Source organism: Pristiophorus japonicus, chromosome 1, assembly GCF_044704955.1.
Source record: "Pristiophorus japonicus isolate sPriJap1 chromosome 1, sPriJap1.hap1, whole genome shotgun sequence".
Taxonomy (NCBI): Eukaryota; Metazoa; Chordata; class Chondrichthyes; family Pristiophoridae; genus Pristiophorus; species Pristiophorus japonicus.
Window position 1 is genome coordinate 100,418,159 of NC_091977.1, and position 23,555 is coordinate 100,441,713.

The window sequence follows — 23,555 nt, forward strand, 5'->3', positions numbered from 1 at the left end:
TCTAGAGTTTCACCCAACCTAAACCATCAATATTGAAGAGTTAACAACTTGAATTTATATAATGCTTTTAATTAAATAAACTGTCCCAAGGCATCTCACAGAAGCTTTATCAAACAAAATTTGACACTGAGTCACATAAATTATTAGGACAACTGAAAGAGAGGTTTTAAGCAGCATCTTGCAGGAGAAGAGGCAGAGAGGTTTGGGAAGGAATTCTAAAGCTTGGGGTCTGGTTGCCACTGTGGCAAAGGAAATCAGAGATGCACAAGGGGACATGGAGGGAACATTGGAACAGCAAAAGAGATTTGAACACCAGGATAAGAATTTAAAATTTGAAGGAGCCCGGCCAGTAGACCATTAGAATAGTTAAGTTTGGAGGCATAATAAAGTCTTAATTTTTTCCAGTGACTCCAAACCTATTTTATAGTTAACCTAATTCGTGTGCATAAAAGAACAATTGGTCTTTCAAAGTTTAATGAATACGAATAGATTACCTGCCACATTGCTCACAGTGAGTTTCCTTTCCATTTAATCTCTGAAATATAATTTCTAGGATCGCTGCAATTTTCTCTCCCAGGGTGCATCCAATTAGGCCTTGATGTTTAGTTTTCCTTTTATCCATCATAATCTTGCTCTCAATCACTTCAAGATTCACCTTCTCCCAGATATTCTCTTAAGTACTTTGCATTGGTCTTTACTAATTAAATACCTCTACCAATTTTTGATTGTCATCTATAAACTGACAATCATCTCATCTCATCCAACCTGCTTTCAATAATTCTCTCTCTACCAATATGCAGGTACAACATCTGAAATATGGCAACCTTGGGACCAAGGCTGTGCCGGTTTTTGGATTTTGCCGTATTTCAGACCTCGTGTTGACGCTCCTCGCCTCCTGCCGATCCTCACCGCCCGCTGATTCCCTCCTCTCCTTGCCGCCTGCCGCTTCTCGCCGCCCGCCGATTCCCTCCACTTGTCGCCCACCGATTCTTGCCGCCCATGGCCCCCCGGCACTCATTTTTTACCAGTATTTATCGGTTTCGTTGTCCCTCGCCGCCTCAAAAATGTCCGGTTTTCGGACAGCCGGATTCGGGACATTGTACCTGTACTTATAAAATACTTACTATTCTTTTTGATTTATAATTTTAATTCCTCCTACTTCCGCTTTCCTTATCCTACTCACTCAGCTTTCCATAACATGTTCTTAACTTCTTATTGTCCCTGAGGCGTATGAAAGCATGGGCCTTACGCTTAACATCCGTAAGACAAAGGTCCTCCACCAACCCTGTCACCGCCGCACAGCATTCCCCTCCAATCATCAAGATCCACGGCGCGGCCCTGGACAACGTGGACCATTTCCCATATCTTGGGAGCCTCTTATCAACAAAGGCAGACATTGATGTGGAGATTCAGCATCGCCTCCAGTGTGCCAGCACAGCCTTCGGCCGTCTGAGGAAAAGAGTGTTTGAAGACCAGGCTCTCAAATCTACCACCAAACTCATGGTCTACAGGGCTGTAGTAATACCCGCCCTCCTGCATGGATCTGAGGCATGGACGATGTATAGAAGGCACCTCAAGTCGTTGGAGATATATCATCAACGATGTCTCCACAAGATCCTGCAAATCCCCTGGGAGGACAGGCACACCAACATCAGTGTCCTCGACCAGGCTAACATCCCCAGTATTGAAGCACTGACCACATTCAATCAGCTTCGCTGGGCAGGCCACTAGTACGCATGCCAGATACGAGACTCCCGAAGCAAATGCTTTATGCGGAGCTCCTTCATGATAAACGAGCCAAAGGAGGACAATGGAAACGTTATAAGGACATCCTCAAAGCTTCCCTGGTAAAGTGCAACATCACCACTGACACTTGGGAGACCCTGGCTGCAGACCGCCCGAGGTGGAGAAAGTCCATCTGGAAGGGCGTTGAGCTCTTCGAGTCTCAGCACAAAAAGCATGAAGAGGCCTAGCACAGGCAGCGGAAGGAGTGCGCGGCAAATGTCTGTCCCACCTGTAACAGGGTCTGTGGCTCTCGTATCGGACTGTTCAGCCATCAAAGAACTCACTTTGGGAGTGGAAGCAGGTCTTCCTCGATTCCGAGGGACTGCCTATAATGATGACGATTGTCCCATATTCTTAGTTTTTTTTAATTGTTACTCTCGTCATGATGCCTCTGGGGGAAAACGCGAAATGCTCGCAAATGTGACTAGTTTTATACCATCAGTCTGATTCCACATGCCTCAGATATTGACTATTTACAGGAAGATTAAGAGAAAAAGCAGATCAGTTTAGGTTTCATAGAGGATGTGGACCAATGGAGACAATAGGGGTAATGAGAGTCCTGTGTGAGATGAGTAAAGAATAAATGCATTGTAGATTTTGAATTAACCTTTCATGGAGTGAACTGAATCAAACTAATGGAGGTGTTGAGAAATAGCAAGAATGTCCTTTTTCAGATTAGGAGACCAAAACTAACACAATATTCCAGGTGTGGCCTCACCAAGGCCCTGCACAACTGCATTAAGACCTCCCTGCTCCTGTACTCAAATCCCCAAGTTTTAAAAGCCAACATGCCATTTGCCGCCTTCACCGCCTGCTGTACCTGCATGCCAACTTTCAATGACTGATGTACCATGACACTCAGGTCTCATTGCACCCCCCCTTTTCCTAATCTGCCGCCATTCAGATAATCTGTCTTCGTGTTTTTGCCCCCAAAGTGGATAACCTCACATTTATCCACATTATACTGCATCTGCCATGCATTTGCCCACTCGCCTAACCTGTCCAACTCACCCTGCAGCCTCTTAATATCCTCCTCACAGCTCACACTGCCACCCAGCTTAGTGTCGTCTGCAAACTTGGAGATATTACACTCAATTCCTTCATCTAAATCATTGATGTATATTGTAAATAGCTGGGGTCCCAGCACTGAGCCCTGAGGCACCACACTCGTCACTGCCTGCCATTCTGAGAAGGACCCGTTTATCCCTACTCTCTGCTTCCTGTCTGCCAACCAGGTCTTGATCCACGTCAGTACATTACCCTCAATACTTTAATTTTGCACACTAATCTCTTGTGTGGGACCTTGTCAAAAGCCTTTTGAAAGTCCAAATACACCACATTCACTGGTTCTCCCTTGTCCACTCTACTTGTTACATCCTCAAAAAATTCTAGAAGATTTGTCAAGCATGATTTCCCTTTCATAAATCCATGCGGACTTGGACCGATCCTGTCACAGCTTTCCAAATGCGCTGCTATTTCATCTTTAATAATTGATTCCACCATTTTCTCCACTACTGATGTCAGGCTAACCGCGGTCTATAATCCCTGTTTTCTCTCTCCCTCCTTTTTTAAAAAGTGGTGTTACATTAACTACCCTCCAGTCCATAAGAACTGATCCAGAGTAGATAGACTGTTAGAAAATGATCACCAATGCATCCACTATTTCTAGGGCTACTTCCTTAAGTACTCTGGGATGCAGACTATCAGGCCCCGGTGATTTATCGGCCTTCAATCCCATCAATTTCCCTAACACAATTTCCTGACGAATGAGGATTTCCTTCAGTTCTTCCTTCTCGCTAGATCCTCGGTCCCCTACTATTTCCGGAAGGTTATATGTGTCTTCCTTCGTGAAGACAGATCCAAAGTATTTGTTCAATTTGTCTGCCATTTTTTTGTTCCCCATTATAAATTCACCTGATTCTGACTGCAAGAGACCTACGTTTGTCTTCATTAATCTTTTTCTCTTCACATATCTATCGAAGCTTTTGCAGTCAGTTTTTATGTTCCCTGCAAGCTTCCCCTCATACTCTATTTTCCCCCTCCTAATTAAACGCTTTATCCTCCTCTGCTGAATTCTAAATTTCTCAGTCCTCAGGTTTGCTGCTTTTTCTGGCCAATTTATATGCCTTTTCCTTGGATTTAACAGTATCCCTAATTTCCTTTGTTAGCCACGGTTGAGCCACCTTCCCCATTTTTATTTTTACTCCAGACAGGGATGTACAATTGTTGAAGTTCATTCATGAGATTTTTAAATGTTTGCCATTGTCTATCCACCGTCAACCCTTTAAGTAACATTTGCCAGTCTATTCTAGCCAATTCATGTCTCATACCATCAAAGTTACCTTTCCTTAAGTTCAGGACCCTAGTCTCTGAATTAACTGTGTCACTCTCCATCTTAATAAAGAATTTACCATATTATGGTCACTCTTTCCCAAGAGGCCTTGCACAACAAGATTGCTAATTAGTCCTTTCTCATTACACATCACCCAGTCTAGGATGGCCAGTCCTCTCGTTGGTTCCATAAGAACATAAGAATTAGGAACAGGAGTAGGCCATCTAGCCCCTCGAGCCTGCTCCGCCATTCAACAAGATCATGGCTGATCTGGCCGTGGACTCAGCTCCACTCACCCGCCCGCTCCCCGTAACCTTTAATTCCCTTATTGGTTAAAAATCTATCTATCCGTGACTTGAATACATTCAATGAGCTAGCCTCAACTGCTTCCTTGGGCAGAGAATTCCACAGATTCACAACCCTCTGAGAGAAGAAATTCCTACTCAACTCGGTTTTAAATTGGCTCCCCCGTATTTTGAGGCTGTGCCCCCTAGTTCTAGTCTCCCCGACGAGTGGAAACAACCTCTCTGCCTCTATCTTGTCTATCCCTTTCATTATTTTTAATGTTTCTATAAGATTTAAATGTTTCTATAAGAACCTGGGGACTGGGAGAAATTTAGAACTCAGCAGAGGAGGACAAATTGTTTGATTAGGGCAGGGAAAATGGAGTACAAGAAGCAGCTTGCAGGGAACATTAAGACGGATTGCAAAAGTTTCTATCGATATGTAAAGAGAAAAAGGTTAGTAAAGACAAACGTAGGTCCCCTGCAGTCAGAATCAGGGGAAGTCATAACTGGGAACAAAGAAATGGCAGACCAATTGAACAAGTACTTTGGTTCGGTATTCACTGAGGAGGACGCAAACAACCTTCCGGATATAAAAGGGGTCAGAGGGTCTAGTAAGGAGGAGGAACTGAGGGAAATCCTTATTAGTCGGGAAATTGTGTTGGGGAAATTGATGGAATTGAAGGCTGCTAAATCCCCAGGGCCTGATGGACTGCATCCCAGAGTACTTAAGGAGGTGGCCTTGGAAATAGCGGATGCATTGACAGTCATTTTCCAACATTCCATTGACTCTGGATCAGTTCCTATCGAGTGGAGGGTAGCCAATGTAACCCCACTTTTTAAAAAAGGAGGTATAGAGAAAACAGGGTATTATAGACCGGTCAACCTGACCTCCGTAGTGGGTAAAATGATGGAATCAATTATTAAGGATGTCATAGCAGCGCATTTGGAAAGAGGTGACATGATGGGTCCAAGTCAGCATGGATTTGTGAAAGGGAAATCATGCTTGACAAATCTTCTGGAATTTTTTGAGGATGTTTCCAGTAGAGTGTACAAGGGAGAACCAGTTGATGTGGTATATATGGACTTTCAGAAGGCTTTCGACAAGGTCCCACACAAGAGATTAATGTGCAAAGTTAAAGCACATGGGATTGGGGGTAGTGTGCTGACATGGATTGAGAACTGGTTGTCAGACAGGAAGCAAAGAATAGGATTAAATGGGTACTTTTCAGAATGGCAGGCAGTGACTAGTGGGGTACCGCAAGGTTCTGTGCTGGGGCCCCAGCTGTTTACACTGTACATTAATGATTTAGACGAGGGGATGACACTAAGTTGGGTGGCAGTGTGAGCTGCGAGGAGGATGCTATTAGGCTGCAGAGTGACTTGGATAGGTTAGGTGAGTGGGCAAATGCATGGCAGATGAAGTATAATGTGGATAAATGTGAGGTTATCCACTTTGGTGGTAAAAACAGAGAGACAGACTATTATCTGAATGGTGACAGGTTAGGAAAAGGGGAGGTGCAATGAGACTTGGGTGTCATGGTACTTCAGTCATTGAAGGTTGGCATGCAGGTACAGCAGGCGGTTAAGAAAGCAAATGGCATGTTGGCCTTCATAGCGAGTGGATTTGAGTACAGGGGCAGGGAGGTGTTGCTACAGTTGTACAGGGCCTTGGTGAGGCCACACCTGGAGTATTGTGTACAGTTTTGGTCTCCTAACTTGAGGAAGGACATTCTTGCTATTGAGGGAGTGCAGCGAAGGTTCACCAGACTGATTCCTGGGATGGTGGGACTGACATATCAAGAAAGACTGGATCAACTGGGCTTGTATTCACTGGAGTTCAGAAGAATGAGAGGGGACCTCATAGAAACGTTTAAAATTCTGGTGGGTTCAGACAGGTTAGATGCAGTAAGGATGTTCCCAGTGTTGGGGAAGTCCAGAACCAGGAGTCACAGTCTAAGGATAAGGGGTAAGCCATTTAGGACCGAGATGAGGAGAAACTTCTTCACCCAGAGAGTGGTGAACCTGTAGAATTCTCTACCACAGAAAGTTGTTGAGGCCAATTCACTAAATATATTCAAAAAGGAGTTAGATGTAGGGGAATCAAGGGGTATGATGAGAAAGCAGGAATGGGGTACTGAAGTTGCATGTTCAGCCATGAACTCATTGAATGGCGGTGCAGGCTAGAAGGGCAGAATGGCCTACTCCCGCACCTATTTTCTATGTTTCTAAGATCACCCCTCATCCTTCTGAACTCCAGCGAGTAAAGACCCAGTCTACTCAATCTATCATCATAAGGTAACCCCCTCATCTCTGGAATCAGCCTAGTGAATCGTCTCTGTACCCCCTCCAAAGCTAGTATATCCTTCCTTAAGTAAGGTGACTAAAACTGCACGCAGTACTCCAGGTGCGGCCTCACCAATACCCTATACAGTTGCAGCAGGACCTCCCTGCTTTTGTACTCCATCCCTCTCGCAATGCAGGCCAACATTCCATTCGCCTTCCTGATTACCTGCTGCACCTGCAAACTAACTTTTTGGGATTTCATGCACAAGGACCCCCAGGTCCCTCTGCACTGCAGCATGTTGTAATTTCAAATAATATTCCCTTTTCCTGTGTTTTTTTCCCCAAGGTGGATGACCTCACACTTTCCGACATTGTATTCCATCTGCCAAACCTTAGCCCATTCGCTTAACCTATCTAAATCTCTTTGCAGCCTCTCTGTGTCCTCTATACAACCCGCTTTCCCACTAACCTTTGTGTCATCTGCAAATTTTGTTACACTACACTCTGTCCCCTCTTCTAGGTCATCTATGTATATTATAAACAGTTGTGGTCCCAGCACTGATCCCTGTGGCACACCACTAACCACCGATTTCCAACCCGAAAAGGACCCATTTATCCCGACTCTCTGCTTTCTATTAGCCAGCCAATTCTCTATCCATGCTAATACATTTCCTCTGACTCCGCGAACCTCTATCTTCTGCAGTTAACTTTTGTGTGGCACCTTATCGAATGCCTTTTGGAAATCTAAATACACCACATCCATCGGTACACCTCTATCCACCATGCTCGTTATATCCTCAAAGAATTCCAGTAAATTAGCTAAACATGATTTCCCCTTCATGAATCCATGTTGCGTCTGCTTGATTGCACTATTCCTATCTAGATGTCCCGCTATTTCTTCCTTAATGATAGTTTCAAGTATTTTCCCCACTACAGATGTTAAACTAACTGGCCTATAGTTACCTGCCTTTTATCTGCCCCCTTTTTTAAACAGAGGCATTACATTAGCTGCTTTCCAATCCGCTGGTACCTCCCCAGAGTCCAGAGAATTTTGGTAGATTATAACGAATACATCTGCTATAACTTCCGCTATCTCTTTTAATACCCTGGGATGCATTTCATCCGGACCAGGGGACTTGTCTACCTTGAGTCCCATTAGCCTGTCCAGCACTACCCCCCTAGTGATAGTGATTATCTCAAGGTCCACCCTTCCCACATTCCTGTGACCAGCAATTTTTGGCATGGTTTTTGTGTCTTCCACTGTGAAGACCGAAGCAAAATAATTATTTAAGGTCTCAGCCATTTCCACATTTCCCATTATTAAATCCCCCTTCTCATCTTCCAAGGGACCAACATTTACTTTAGTCACTCTTTTCTGTTTTATATATCTGTAAAAGCTTTTACTATCTGTTTTTATGTTTTGTGCAAGGTTATCCTCGTAATCTATCTTTCCTTTCTTTATTGCTTTCTTAGTCATTCTTTGCTGTTTAAAATTTTCCTAATCTTCTATTTTCCCACTAACCTTGGCCACCTTATACGCATTGGTTTTTAATTTGATACTCTCCTTTATTTCCTTGGTTATCCACGGCTGGTTATCCCTTCTCTTACCGCCCTTCTTTTTCACTGGAATATATTTTTGTTGAGCACTATGAAAGAGCTCCTTAAAAGTCCTCCACTGTTCCTCAATTGTGCCACCGTTTAGTCTGTTTCCAGTCTACTTTAGCCAACTCTGCCCTCATCCCACTGTAGTCCCCTTTGTTTAAGCATAGTACGCTCGTTTGAGACACTACTTCCTCATCCTCAATCTGTATTACAAATTCAACCATACTGTGATCACTCATTCCGAGAGGATCTTTTACAAGGAGATCGTTTATTATTCCTGTCTTATTACACAAGACCAGATCTAAGATAGCTTGCTCCCTTGTAGGTTCTGTAACATACTGTTCTAAGAAACAATCCCGTATGAATTCCTCCTCAAGGCTACCCCGTGCGATTTGATTTGACCAATCGATATGCAGGTTAAAATCCCCCATGATTACTGCCGTTCCTTTTTCACATGCCTCCATTATTCCCTTGATTATTGCCCGCCCCACCGTAAAGTTATTATTTGGGGGCCTATAAACTACACCCCCCAGTGACTTTTTCCCCTTACTATCTCTAATCTCCACCCACAATGATTCAACATTTTGTTCATTAGAGTCAATATCGTCTCTCACAACTGCCCTGATATCATCCTTAATTAACAGAGCTACCCCACCTCCTTTCCCTTGTCTATCTTTCCGAATCGTCAGATACCCCTGTATGTTTAATTCCCATTCTTGGCCACCCTGAAACCACGTTTCTGTAATGGTCACCAAATCATACCCATTTGTAATGATTTGTGACATCAACTCATTTACTTTATTTCGAATGCTGCGTGCGTTTAGGTAGAGTGTTTTCATACTAGTTTTTAAACCATGATTTTTAGTTTTGACCCCTCCTGCAGCCCCTATATATTCAGTGGCCCTTTTTGTTTTTTGCCTTGGGTTTCTCTGCCCTCCACTTTTACTCATCTCCTTTCTGTCTTTTGCTTTTGTCTCCTTTTTGTTTCCCTCTGTTTCCCTGCATAGGTTCCCATCCCCCTGCCATATTAGTTGTTGGTAATGATGCAAGAACAATGTAGTTTGATTGATATCAAAAGGGTAACTGAATTGGATTGGGCATGTGCTGAGAGAGGATGGGATGTGGAAAGAGGTGTTTGAAGGGTGGGCAAAAGGAAAAAGACCCTAGAGAGAGGAAAATAAGGATGCTTTTGGACCACCAAAAGAATGGAAGATTGTATGGAGAATTGAAGAGAAAAGCACAAGACGAGAGGTTTGGAAAAGGGAGAATTGAGCGAGACCTGCATTAGGGAAAACACTGATTAATGATTATTATTATTGTCCCAATAGGCTATCTTTATTTTAATTGATTTCTAACCTCTTTATCCATGGCATCCTAAATCTATTAGGAGCTTCTGTTTTTAATGGAATATACGTTAATCTGTATCTCTTTTTAAAAACATCCCACTGTTCTGCAGTCTTGTGTGTCAATTTCTATTTCCTGCACAGCTCAGGAAACTCGCTTCTCATCTTCCTAAAATCTTCGCTAATCTGATGTTCTAGTTTTCGTACTGGCTTTTTCCATTTCTAGGTGAATCATAAAGCTCATCATATTTTGGTTACTAATTCGAAGGTGTTCACTCACATTAAGCTCATCTCTACCTGATCTATTTCATTACTCATAACCAGATTTAGCAACGCCTATGCTCATGCAGATCTACTAATATACTGCTCGATGAAAGAGTCCGTATTGTAGACACGGAGTGAGTGCTGCCAATGACCGGAAGCTGTGCAGAAGCATACTGCGCATTTAATCTAGAAACCAGAAGCGTGTTGTTTCCGTTTTCTTTTTTTTACATGATCCCGCTCCCACCCCACCATTTTTCCAAGGAGCCCGCTCCACCCCGGCAATTTTCAAGGAGCCAGCTCCATTTCTCCCCCCCCCCCCCCCCCCCCCCCCCCCCCGGCAATTTTCAAGGAGTCAGCTCCATCCTCGGCATTTTTCCTCAGAGTCCTCTCCCTCCCCGGCAATTTAAAAAAAAAAACGAGGCTGGGATGCCTCTACGCAGCTTCCAGTTCATTGGCAGCACTCGTCCTTTTTTAGATATTTTATTTTCTTAACTCATTTATTCCCCCTCTGTCCTAACCAAGAAGTGGATTATTAAAATCTGCCAGAATAATATTTTCTTATTCCTCCTACTCTTTCATCTGACTGCAGATTCCCGCTTTCATTTTCTTTCCAGAATTTGGAAGTTTGTAATACACCCCTATTAATGTAACAAATCTTTTCACTCCAACCATGTTGACTCTCTGTACCCATTCCTTGTCTACATCAACCCTCTCTACAGTCTGTATTCCCTCATTTACCAATACTGCCACTGCACTCCACTCTTTTATATTATCTCCCAATATGTTTATTTTCCGTTCTTGTTCAGTTTGCAGCCAAGTTTGTTAATACCACTAAGTTTAGATCTTCCTATAAAATAATAACTTCCAACTTCTCACACTCTGCACATGCAATTTAACCTTATCGTTTTGTTTCTTTTAACACTACCCCTTTTCCCATTTTTTTTTTTGCCTAAGCTACTATTAATCAATTCAGGCCATAAGCTTCCTTATCTTGGCGGGTCTGATGCGGCCAGTGTCCATGGTGGGTCCCAATCCCACTGCTGGCTCCATCCCGCTGTACAAAATGAACTTGCCTTAATGGGGTCTATTAAGCCCATCCAACATGGTACCTGGCCCAATGAGATGGAACGGGTCTGGTGACATCATTCATGACACGTTTTCAGTGGGATCTTTAAAGAGACCATGGCCACATTAAATTTTATATGTAATCTAACATAGTGGGTGTTGAATCTTTACTGTACAATAAATATAAATGATACGAGTGACAAATAAATATTTAAATAAAATTATCATTAAGTAACATAACTCCATCTACAAATACGATCAAGAGCATAATTTTTAAAAGTACATTAATTGGGAAGTTACTGGTGCTTTAGTCATAAATATATCGACTTTTGTATCAGTAATTGGTACAAATAAGATATGTGTATCGGTAATACATAAAATTAAGTAGATTTTAAATGTAATTGTAAACTGGTGGATTTACAATCTTGTGCAAGTTCAGCAGATCAGCTGCGGAATCCCTGACAAACAGTGTGAGTGGTGCTTACAACGTGTTTTGGGATTTCTGCAGCTCTTTAGTTGAAGTTAACAATGGACACGCTAGAGAACCTCTGCAAAAATTCGGCTCAAGTCTCAGACTGAAAAATTTAATTAATCTTATTCAGGGACTGAAAGCAAATTGAACCAGTGAAATGAGTGAGAATGAAATTGTTACGTTTGATAACTTGATTTAATGTGTAACTGAACAATCACAGTATACGGTGAGAAAAAACTGACCAGAAACACACACACTTATTTAAATGGTATATGTCATTTTTTAAAGTGCAGATCAATTCACTGCAATTACTGTCCGTTGGAAAGCAACAGCCAAGAATGGCCAATGAAAAATTAATAATTACCAGTAGCTTTTCAAGTAGAACAGAAACTCCATTAATCTGCTGTAATCAACACGTTTTTATTTTGGTTTGTTTTCCATGCTGTCCAGTAATCAGCTGGAGCAATGGCCTCGGAACTCACGCCTCAAGTTGACAGACTTGGTTCCCGAGCCACGTGAATCTTGTGGCCAAGCAGGGAGATTTAAGAAGGGGGCGGCGGGGAAGGCTCTTCGCCTGTAAAGTATCTCATAATGATTTGAATTGGGTCCCCCGCCACTGCCGGTCGGGTTGGCTCCAGGATGACAGATGCACATGTGGGAGTGTGTTGATAGTCCAAATAACTTAAAGCCTGCTACTTAATACTTAATTCAGAATTCTTACTGTTTTCACTGTTTTTGTGATTGTACTTTTTTTAAGCGATGAAAATCAACTCCCTGGTTTATCCGTAAAGTAAATGTCACTTGTGAGATGGTTATACCAAACTTTCAATGGTTCCATAACTAACGTGTCTCCTATACTTTTTCGATAAACTCGCAGAGTGTTGATTTCTGACTCTTGAATCTGTGTGCATGTGGTTGGTTATTGGATATGCTGTGCACAGTGCCTGCAGAACTTAGCTAGTATGTTTGTGAATCCACTCTTTGGTTACTTACTGAAATCAGTAGCTACCAAACTTCCCAATTACAAGCCATGCTTCTTAAGCTATATTTAAGGAGAGCAAATACTTCTTGATGCTTTGAACCTATAGTGTTCGTGTAATATTTTACAGTTTTAGATATGTAATAGATTTCTACGGCCATGGACTCAATCAGCTGATGACTTATGTGTTTTCTTTCCTTTAACCCAATCCTCAAAGACCACACTTAGTTTTGCATTATAGGCTTTTCAATAAAGTATTTGGTTCTTTTTAAATTTCCAATGTACGTAAGACACATTGGCCCTGAAATTGCAGTCAGAGGCTTGCCTTTGATCCGCAAGAAAAGTATGCACCTACCTGGTGCCTCTATCTTCGGACTCTTGCAGTCTTGGGTCTCCAGGTGTACGCCTACGTAAAGGCCCATGTATTCCAGAAATTAATTAATTAAAATACAATTTAAGCAGTTTAAAACAAAAATTAAATTTTTTGAATGTTTAAATGACTTTTAAAAAAAAAAAAAAATTATTTAAAGTTTATCTAAACCCTAATGCTGGTTTTAAAAAAAAAAAGGCCGTACACCTGCATTTACCAGGCGTAAGTTTGGGCAAATAGCCCAACACTGCGCCAGTGAATTTCCATTTCCTGCACATGCACACGAAACTTGACAGATCTCAAGTTCCGTTTTTTGCACATGGACAGCGCATGCGAAAACCCGGAACTTGCGGGGCACTTATGGCTGCGTATGCTGTGCGGACAATATTTACTCCTATGGTTAACTGCTTGTCTTGCAATATTTAATGTAATATGTCCCTTTTTCTCTTTTATAAATGATATAAAATCAGAGGTGTGTATTATGCTAGCAAATTGTCTATTGGTTGACTTGACATCTACTTGTGTAATGAATTGATTTTGCATTATCTATTTCAGATTGGAGGAGAATAAAATGCACACAAGATCATCATCCCAGGCATTTAGGTAGGTGTCTGTCATTTTTCATTGGAGTATTTTTCCACTGCATCACAACTGACAGCTTTTAATTATGGGATTTAATTGGACTATTGCATTGAAATTAGCTTTGTTTTAAAACAATTTTGGATATAGTCATTTTGTATTGCATCAGTTTACTTTTGTAATGAAATGATTTACCAACATGTATATTTAATGAAGGATCTCGTCTAAATCTACCAGAGTTCGTATGTATAATGCTGGGTTGCACTTATTCTTCTAATTACCATTAATGTGTAGTGTACAACTTAGTAATTGAAAACTTGAACCTGCTGCCTCTAATGTACTAAGATAAGTCCAGTATTTAAACTGAAACCTAGTCTTTAAAAATACTTAAGAATTTGTTAGTATTTTGTCTTGAGAGTTCCATTTAATTAAAATGCTTAGTTTTGGCATTTAGAAAAAGTTCACTTTCCTTTGCTATTAAGCTTTATTCATTTGGATTTGAATTAATTTTACTAAATTTCAAGCTTCAAAGACAGGATTAAAGCAAATCCATATGTAAATAACATTATAATTCAGTCACGATTTACATAGTTGTAATAATGACTTGTTTATACTAAGTTAAGTTGTCATACCATTGGAGCATAGGTAAAACATAGTAACCGGTTCCATTTGAAGAGAACAGAGAAAGCTATAGATGGGAATGAATTGAGGCAGAGAGAGAATATGAACTGATGGGCCATAGTTAACATGGAACATTTTCTGTTATGTCAGATTTTTCTCCATGGTAGCATGCTTGCCATCAAATCACAAAGTATCACTCCATTGACTTAAGCATATAATCCAGGCTGACTTTTGAGTGCCATAATGATGGAGTGCTGCACTGTCAGAGATGCTGTCTTTCAGATGAGATGTTAAATGAGGGTCCTGTAAAGGATTCCATGGCACTATTTGAATAAAAGCAGGGGGGTTCTTCCAGGGTCCTTGCCATTATTTATCCGGTTATTTATCTCATTGTTGTTTGTGAAAGGTTATTGTTTGTGAAACCTTGCTGTGTGCAAATTGGCTGCGCATTTTCCTACATTACAGCAGAGCTACACTTCAAAAGTACTTTGTTGGCATGAAGCTCTTTGGATGTTCTGAGGTTGTGAAAGGCACTATATAATTTGCAAGGTCATTCATTCTTTCACATTTTCAAACATAAATATTGCATGAGCAGTAACTGGCGATCATGATGAAAAGAGTAGGAGAGGAGGGAGAGAGGAGAAACTTTCTATGTCGTTCAACTTCAACTGCCAGAAGCATGCAAATAGATAGGAAGGAAAGAGTTTTAGTGCTTTATTGCCAGTATAATTCTAAAATGTGTGCAAAAGTACATAAACAGGATATCCCAAAATGTAAAATATTTTACTCAGGGACATCTGAATTGACCCTGCTCTTAATGTACATTTTAATACAATTCAAATGATTCGAAATTCCATTCAGCTTGTCCCTAATAATATCCATGTAGCAAATAAATGCAATACCACAAAGTTGCACCATTTTATTTAACGCACAAGAAGCAGCAATTTAAAATCAATGTAATTTTTCACTCTTGGTCACAAACAGCAAAAATGATCAGGTTGCACGTTAATGTAAACAAATTGCTAGTTTGGTGACCTTTTATAAATGCACATTTTTCTATTTATATTCCATTTTAATTGCAAACAAACAGGATAATACTGCAGTCTAGTACGCACAGTTGCAAGCCGCCTTCTAAACCATGTGCCATTCCTGGAGTAGGCCCTACGAGCAAACGGACAACTAGATCCATGGCAGCAAACAGTAATTTAAGGAGGTAAGGCAAAATGAATAACATTTAAGGATACATTTTTAAAAAGCAATTTAATGTACTAAATCAAACATTCTCTGGAACAGTACTGAGATCTCCAGAAAAATCAATACATTCATTAAAGTATATTAACTGTGTGCACATAATTAAATAGGAAGTGGATTTTCCATTTTCTGCTCCTTTTTAAAAAAAAATTATGATGTTTTACAGTCACTGTAAAATATCATAGGCTGGGTTAAGTCTTTGATACTTAATAGTGAAAGCAACGCTGCCAATGACCATCAGAATGAGATATTTTTTAACACTGATGGAAAGATGAGAATGGATGCTGCATACACTAGCTTACTCCTGAATAAGAAGAACCCTGCGATAGATAAAATGTTCTTGTTCAATATTGTAAAATATATGGGGAATGCATTAATGCTCAACTATTCTTTTTAGTGGTTCAATTTAGAGTATATCCACCAACTAGTGCCTATTATAGGCCAGAGTGCTGCATGTTCAAAGATGTATGATGCATATCTTCCATATTTCTACAGGCATAAAACTTTATTCTTCTGCAGTCTAAATCAAACTTAAGTTACATAGATGTATACATTTAGGGATGGTACAGACTAAGTGATATGCTTAGAGAGCAGAATGTTTAATGTTTGGCTGTGATAGCAACATTACTAGCAGTTTCCTTTGCAATTTTCTCCCTGAAAATATTTGGGGCAAAAACTGAGATGGCCAATAAATGATTCAATATCTTGGTATCAATTAATATATCCTTAGCATGCTATTAACAAAAGAGTGAAAATGGGCATAAGAAAACAAACAGAACATTTACTTTAAAGAAAAAGTGTGCACGGGTTAGATGGGGTGCAGGATATGAAAGACATATTTTTAAGTTGTTGACTGAAATTTCCAGCTCTAAATGCAGCTGTCCATAAAGCTGTGAATATGACTATATAATATTTAATAGTGCCGAGAAGATAAAGGGCTTGAATTTGCGGTTGGAGGCTTTCCGAACAGCAATATAACTATGAACCTACCTGATGGTCCTCGATCCACGGGGACTCACATTTAGGCCTGCGTATCCCAGGAGCGCATGCGGTTCGCAAGAATCCTTGGGATCAGTGGGCCAGCCCAATCAATTAGAAAGGGGATTCCTATTATGCTTATAGGGATTACATTTATGTACGGAATCCCTATAATGGAATTTAGAAGAATAAGAGGGGATCTCATAGAATCGTATAAAATTCTGACGGGATTGGACAGGTTAGATGCAGGAAGAATGTTCTCGATATTGGGGAAGTCCAGAACCAGGGTCACAGTCTAAGGATAAAGGGTAAGCCATTTAGGACTGAGATGAGGAGCAACTTCTTCACTCATAGAATTGTGAACCTGTGAAATTCTCTACCACAGAAAGTTGTTGAGATATATTCAAAAGGGAGTTAGATGTGACCCTTACGGCTAAAGGGATCAAGGGGTATGGAGAGAAAGCAGGAATGGGGTACTGAAGTTGCATGATCAGCCATGATCATATTGAATAATGGTGGTGCAGGCTCGAAGGGCCGAATGGCCTACTTCTGCACCTATTTTCTATGTTTCTATAAGCATAATAGGAATCACCCAAAAAATACATGTACACAACCTTGAAATTAAAAACAAATCATTACGTTTAAAATTCATTAAAATAAAATGTCATTGAACATTTAAAACATAAATATTTTAAAGGGACTAAAAATAACCTATAACTAATGTCATTTTTTTTTATGTTTAAATAATTAAGAAAAAAATATTTTTATATTTATTTAAACTCCTGCGCTGGTAAAAGAAAGCCCTACGCATGCTTTTACCAGTTGTAAGAGTTTCACGGGCATGAGTTGGGCAAATAGCAAGTTTCAGGTTTTCGCACATCGCATGCAGAAACCCGGCATACGTACCACATACGCGGTTATGGGCCCTGGAAAATCCAGACCAAGGTAACAACCGATAGCGTTTAGGCCAAGGATTTCCAAACTGCAGCCCCCAAGCCCTGGCAACCTGCCCTTTTGAAACTCTGGCAGCTCAGTCCTATTCCTTGCTCATTGTTTTGGCTGTTTGACGTTTATAGGGTCTGGAGGTTTGGAAAGGGCTATTCTGCATCAGAACACGAGCCGTTGAGTCTCAGCAACATAGAAACATAGAAATTTACAGCGCAGAAAGCCATTTCGGCCCATCGTGACTGCGCCGGCCGACAGAGCCACACGGCCCTTGGTCAGCAGCCCTAAAGGTTACATATAAACCCATGAACAATGATGGAAAGGCAAAGAGCACCCAATCCAACCAGTCCGCCTCACCACAACTGCGACACCCCTTATACTGAAACATTCTACACTCCACCCCAACTGGAGCCATGTGATCTCCTGGGAGAGGCAAAAATCAGATGAAAAACCCAGGCCAATTTAGGGAGAAAAAAATCTGGGAAAATTCCTCTCCTACCCATCCAGGTGATCAAAACTAGTCCAGGAGATCACCCTGGCCGTATTCTATTCCATCCAGTACTTACCATTATATCTGCTCCGTCCAACAAAAGATCATCCAGTCTAATCCCAATTACCAGCTCTAGGTCCGTAACCCTGCAAGTTACTGCACTTTAAGTGCCCAGCCAACCATCTCTTAAAAGTGGTGTGGGTTTCTGCATCCACCACTCTTCCAGGCAGCGAGTTCCAGATCTCCACAGCCCTCTGTGTAAAGAAGCCCCTCCCCCCCCCCCTCAAATCCCCTCTAAACCTTCCACTAACCACCTTAAAACTGTGCCCCCTCATAATAGACCCCTCCACCAATGGAAATAGACCATTACTATCCACTATGTCCAGGCCCCTCAATATTTTGTACTACACAATGAGGTCTCCTCTCAACCTCCTCTTCCAATGAGAACAAACCTGGCTTATCCAATCTGTCCTCATAACTAAGATTCTCCATTCCAGGCAGCATCCTAGTAAATCTCCTCTGCACCCTCTCTAGTGAAACCACGTCCTTCCTATAATACGACGACCAGAACTGCATGCAGTACTCCAGCTGTGGCCTAACCAAAGTATTATACAATTTAAGCATAACCTCCCTGCTCTTATATTCTATGCCTCGGCCAATAAAGGCAAGCATTCCGTATGCCTTCTTAACCACTTTGTCCACCTGGCCTGCTACTTTCAGGAATCTGTGGACAAGTACTCCAAGGTCCCTTTGTTCATCTACACTATTAAGTGGCCTACCGTTTAATGTGTATACCCTTATTAGCCCTCCCAAAGTGCATGACCTCACACTTCTCTGAATTAAATTCCATTTGCCACTGCTCTGCCCACCTGACCAGTAGATTGATATCCTCCTGCAGCCCATGACTTTCCTCTTCATTGTCAACCACACAGCCAATTTTAGTGTCATCTGCAAACTTCTTAATCATAGTCCCTATGTTCAAATCTAAATCATTGATATATACCACAAAAAGCAATGGTCCCAGTACTGAGCCCTGTGGAACCCCACTGGAAACATCCTTCCAGTCACAAAAACATCCATCGATCCATTACCCTTTGCTTCCTACCACCAAGCCAATTTTGGATCCAACTTGACACTTTGCCCTGTCTCCCATGGGTTTTAAACTTCATGACTAGTCTACCATGTGGAACCTTATCAAAAGCTTTGCTAAAGTCCATATATACTGCATCGTATGCACTACTCTCATCGACCCTCTTGGTTACCTCCTCAAAAAATTCAATCGGATTAGTCAAATACGATCTTCCCTTAACAAATCCATGTTGATTGTCCCTAATTAATCCTTGCCTTTCCAAATGTAGATTTATCCTGTCTCTCAGGATTTTTTCCAATAATTTTCCCACCACTGAGGTTAGGCTGACAGGCCTGTAATTACTTGGCCTATCCCTGTCTCCCTTTTTAAACAAGAGTACTACATTAGTAGTCCTCCAATCCTCTGGCACCATGCCCAGATCCAAAGAGGACTGGAAAATGATGGTCAAGGCCTCTGCTATTTCCTCTTTTACTTTGCTCACAGCCTGGAATGCATTTCATCCGGGCCTGGGGACTTATCTACTTTCAAAGCTGCTAAACCCCCTAATACATCCTCTCTCACGATATTTATTTCATCCAGAATATCGCACTCCTCCTCGATAGCCGTATCTGCATTGTCCCTTTCCTTTGTGAAAACAGATGCAAAGTATTCGTTAAGAACCCTCCCAACGTCTTCCGCCTCCACACAAAGATGACCGTCATGGTCTCTATCCTTTCTTTAGTTACCCTCCTACTCTTAATATATTTATAGAACATCTTAGGGTTTACCTTAATTTTACTGGCCAAGAATTTCTCGTGCTCGCTCTTAGCATTCATAAGAACATAAGAATTAGGAACAGGAGTAGGCCATCTAGCCCCTCGAGCCTGCTCCGCCATTCAATAAGATCATGGCTGATCTGGCCGTGGACTCAGCTCCACTTACCCGCCTGCTCCCCATAACCCTTAATTCCCTTATTGCTTAAAAATCTATCTATCTTTGACTTGAAAACATTCAATGAGCCAGCCTCAACTGCTTCCTTGGGCAGAGAATTCCACAGATTCACAACCCTCTGGGAGAAGAAATTCTTTCTCAATTCGGTTTTAAATTGGCTCCTCCGTATTTTGAGGCTGTGCCCCCTAGTTCTAGTCTCCCCCACCAATGGAAACAACCTCTCTGCCTCTATCTTGTCTATCCCTTTCATGATTTTATATGTTTCTATAAGATCACCCCTCATCCTTCTGAACTCCAAGGAGTAAAGACCCAGTCTACTCAATCTATCATCATAAGGTAACCCCCTCATTTCTCGAATCAGCCTAGTGAATCGTCTCTGTACCCCTTCCAAAGCTAGTATATCCTTCCTTAAGTAAGGTGACCAAAACTGCACGGTAGTACTCCAGGTGCGGCCTTACCAATACCTTATACAGTTGCAGCAAGACCTCCCTGCTTTTGTACTCCATCCCTTTCGCAATGAAGGCCAACATTCCATTCGCCTTCCTGATTACCTGCTGCACCTGCAAACTAACCTTTTGGGATTCATGCACAAGGAACCCCAGGTCTCTCTGCACCACAGCATGTTGTAATTTCTCCCCATTCAAATAATATTCCTTTTTACTGTTTTTTTTTCCCAAGGTGGATGACCTCACACTTTCCGACATTGTATTCCATCTGCCAAACCTTAGCCCATTCGCTTAACCTATCCAAATCTCCTTGCAGCCTCTCTCAGTCCTCTACACAACCCGCTTTCCCACTAATCTTAGTGTCATCTGCAAATTTTGTTACACTACACTCTGTCCTCTCTTCCAGGTCATCTATGTATATCGTAAACAGTTGTGGTCCCAGTACCGATCCCTGTGGCACACCACTAACCACTGATTTCCAACCGGAAAAGGACCCATTTATCCCGACTCTCTGCTTTCTGTTCGCCAGCCAATTCTCTATCCATGCTAATACATTTCCTCTGACTCCGCGTACCTTTATCTTCTGCAGTAACCTTTTGTGTGGCACCTTATCGAATGCCTTTTGGAAATCTAAATACACCACATCCATCGGTACACCTCTATCCACCATGCTCGTTATATCCTCAAAGAATTCCAGTAAGTTAGTTAAACATGATTTCCCTTTCATGAATCCATGCTGCGTCTGCTTGATTGCACTATTCCTATCCAGATGTCCCGCTATTTCTTCCTTAATGATAGCTTCAAGCATTTTCCCCACTACAGATGTTAAACTAACCGGCCTATAGTTACCTGCCTTTTGCCTGCCCCCTTTTTTAAACAGAGGCGTTACATTAGCTGCTCTTCAATCCGCTGGTACCTCCCCAGAGTCCAGAGAATTTTGGTAGATTATAACAAATGCATCTGCTATAACTTCCGCCATCTCTTTTAATACCCTGGGATGCATTTCATCAGGACCAGGGGACTTGTCTACCTTCAGTCCCATTAGTCTGTCCAGCACTACCTCCCTAGTGATAGTGATCATCTCAAGGTCCTCCCTTCCCACGTTCCTATGACCAGCAATTTTTGGCATGGTTTTTGTGTCTTCCACTGTGAAGACCGAAGCAAAATAATTGTTTAAGGTCTCAGCCATTTCCACATTTCCCATTATTAAATCCCCCTTCTCATCTTCTAAGGGACCAACATTTACTTTAGTCACTCTTTTCCGTTTTATATATCTGTAAAAGCTTTTACTATCTGTTTTTATGTTTTGCGCAAGTTTACCTTCGTAATCTATCTTCCCTTTCTTTATTGCTTTTTTAGTCATTCTTTGCTGTTGCTTAAAATTTTCCCAATCCTCTAGTTTCCCACTAACCTTGGCCACCTTATACGCATTGGTCTTTGATTTGATACTTTCCTTTATTTCCTTGGTTATCCACGGCTGGTTATCTCTTCTCTTGCCGCCCTTCTTTTTCACTGGAATATATTTTTGTTGCGCATTATGAAAGAGCTCCTTAAAAGTCCTCCACTGTTCCTCAATTGTGCCACCATTTAGTCCTTGTTTCCAGTCTACTTTAGCCAACTCTGCCCTCATCCCACTGTAGTCCCCTTTGTTTAAGCATAGTATGCTCGTTTCTGACACAACTTCCTCATCCTCAATCTGTATTACAAATTCAACCATATTGTGATCACTCATTCCGAGAGGATCTTTTACGAGGAGATCGTTTATTTTTCCTGTCTCGTTACACAGGATCAGATCCAAAATGGCTTGCTCCCTTGTAGGCTCTGTAACATACTGTTCTAAGAAACAATCCCGTATGCATTCTATGAATTCCTCCTCCAGGCTACCCCCTGCGATTTGATTTGACCAATCGATATGTAGGTTAAAATCCCCCATAACTACTGCCGTTCCTTTTTCACATGCCTCCATTATTCCCTTGATTATTGCCCGCCCCACCATGAAGTTATTATTTGGGGGCCTATAAACTACGCCGACCAGTGACTTTTTTCCCTTACTATCTCTAATCTCCACCCACAATGATTCAACATTTTGTTCATTGGAGCCAATATCATCCCTCACAACTGCCCTGATATCATCCTTTATTAACAGAGCTACCCCACCTCTTTCCCTTCTTGCCTATCTTTCTGAATCGTCAGATACCCCTGTATGTTTAATTCCCAGTCTTGGCCACCTTGCAACCATGTTTCTGTAATGGCCACCAAATCATACCCATTTGTAATGATTTGTGACATCAACTCATTTACTTTATTTCTAATGCTGCGTGCATTTAGGTAGAGTGTTTTCATCCTAGTTTTTAAACCATGATTTTTAGTTTTTACCCCTCCTGCAGCCCTTTTATATTCAGTGGCCCTTTTTGTTTCTTGCCTTGGGTTTCTCTGCCCTCCACTTTTACTCATCTCTTTTCTGTCTTTTGTTCTTGTCTCCTTTTTGTTTCCCTCTGTCTCCCTGTATTGGTTCCCATCCCCTGCCATATTAGTTTAACTCCTCACCAACAGCACTAGCAAACACAGCACTAAGACATTGGTTCCGTTCCTGCCCAAGTGCAGACCGTCCGGTTTGTACTGGTCCCACCTCCCCCAGAACCTGTTCCAATGCCCCACAAATTTGAATCCCTCCCTGCTGCACCACTGCTCAAGCCACGTATTCATCTGTGCTATCCTGCGATTCCTACTCTGACTAGCACGTAGCACTGGTAGCAATCCCGAGATTACTACTTTTGAGGTCCTACTTTTTAATTTAACTCCTAGCTCCTTAAATTCGTCTCGTAGGACCTTATCCCTTTTTTTACCTATGTCGTTGGTACCAATGTGCACCACGACAACTGGCTGTTCTCCCTCCCTTTTCAGAATGTCCTGCACTCGCTCGGAGACATCCTTGACCCTTGCACCAGGGAGGCAACATACCATCCTGGAGTCTCGATTGCGGCCGCAGAAACGCCTATCTATTCCCCTTATGATTGAATCCCCTATCACTATCGCTCTCCCACTCTTTTTTATGCCCTCCTGTACAACAGAGCCAGCCACGGTGCCATGAACTTGGCTGCTGTTGCTCTCCCCTAATGAGTCATCTCCCTCAACAGCACTCAAAACAGTGTATCTGTTTTGCAGGGGGATGACCAGATGGGACCCCTGCACTACCTTCTTTGTACTACTCTTCCTGCTGGTCTTCCATTCCCTAGCTGGCTGTGGATCCTTCACATGCGGTAAGACCAACTCACTACACGTGCCACTTATTTCATTCTCAGCATCGTGGATGCTCCAGAGTGAATCCATCCTCAGCTCCAATTCCGCAACGCGGTCCATCAGGAGATGGAGGCGGATACACTTCTTACACACGTAGTCGTCAGGGACACCGGAAGTGTCCGAGTTCCCACATGGCACAGGAG

The 23,555-nt window shown here is 41.9% G+C and overlaps 1 protein-coding gene across 6 annotated transcripts in view; it reads left to right on the plus strand.

Annotated features, from left to right (window-relative positions):
• The window catches only part of LOC139264907 (dual specificity protein phosphatase CDC14C-like), a 156,512-nt gene that overhangs the window by 115,797 nt on the left and 17,160 nt on the right, over nt 1-23,555 (plus strand). For 5 of the 6 annotated variants that reach the window (XM_070881949.1, XM_070881951.1, XM_070881948.1 and 2 more), the window contains exons 13-14: nt 13,338-13,385; nt 15,073-15,195. In XM_070881949.1, coding sequence (XP_070738050.1) covers nt 13,338-13,385; nt 15,073-15,195 — 171 coding nt within the window. Of the gene's footprint in view, nt 1-13,337; nt 13,387-15,072; nt 15,196-23,555 lie in introns of those variants that run through there. The other variant, XR_011593443.1, reaches the window with a different exon arrangement.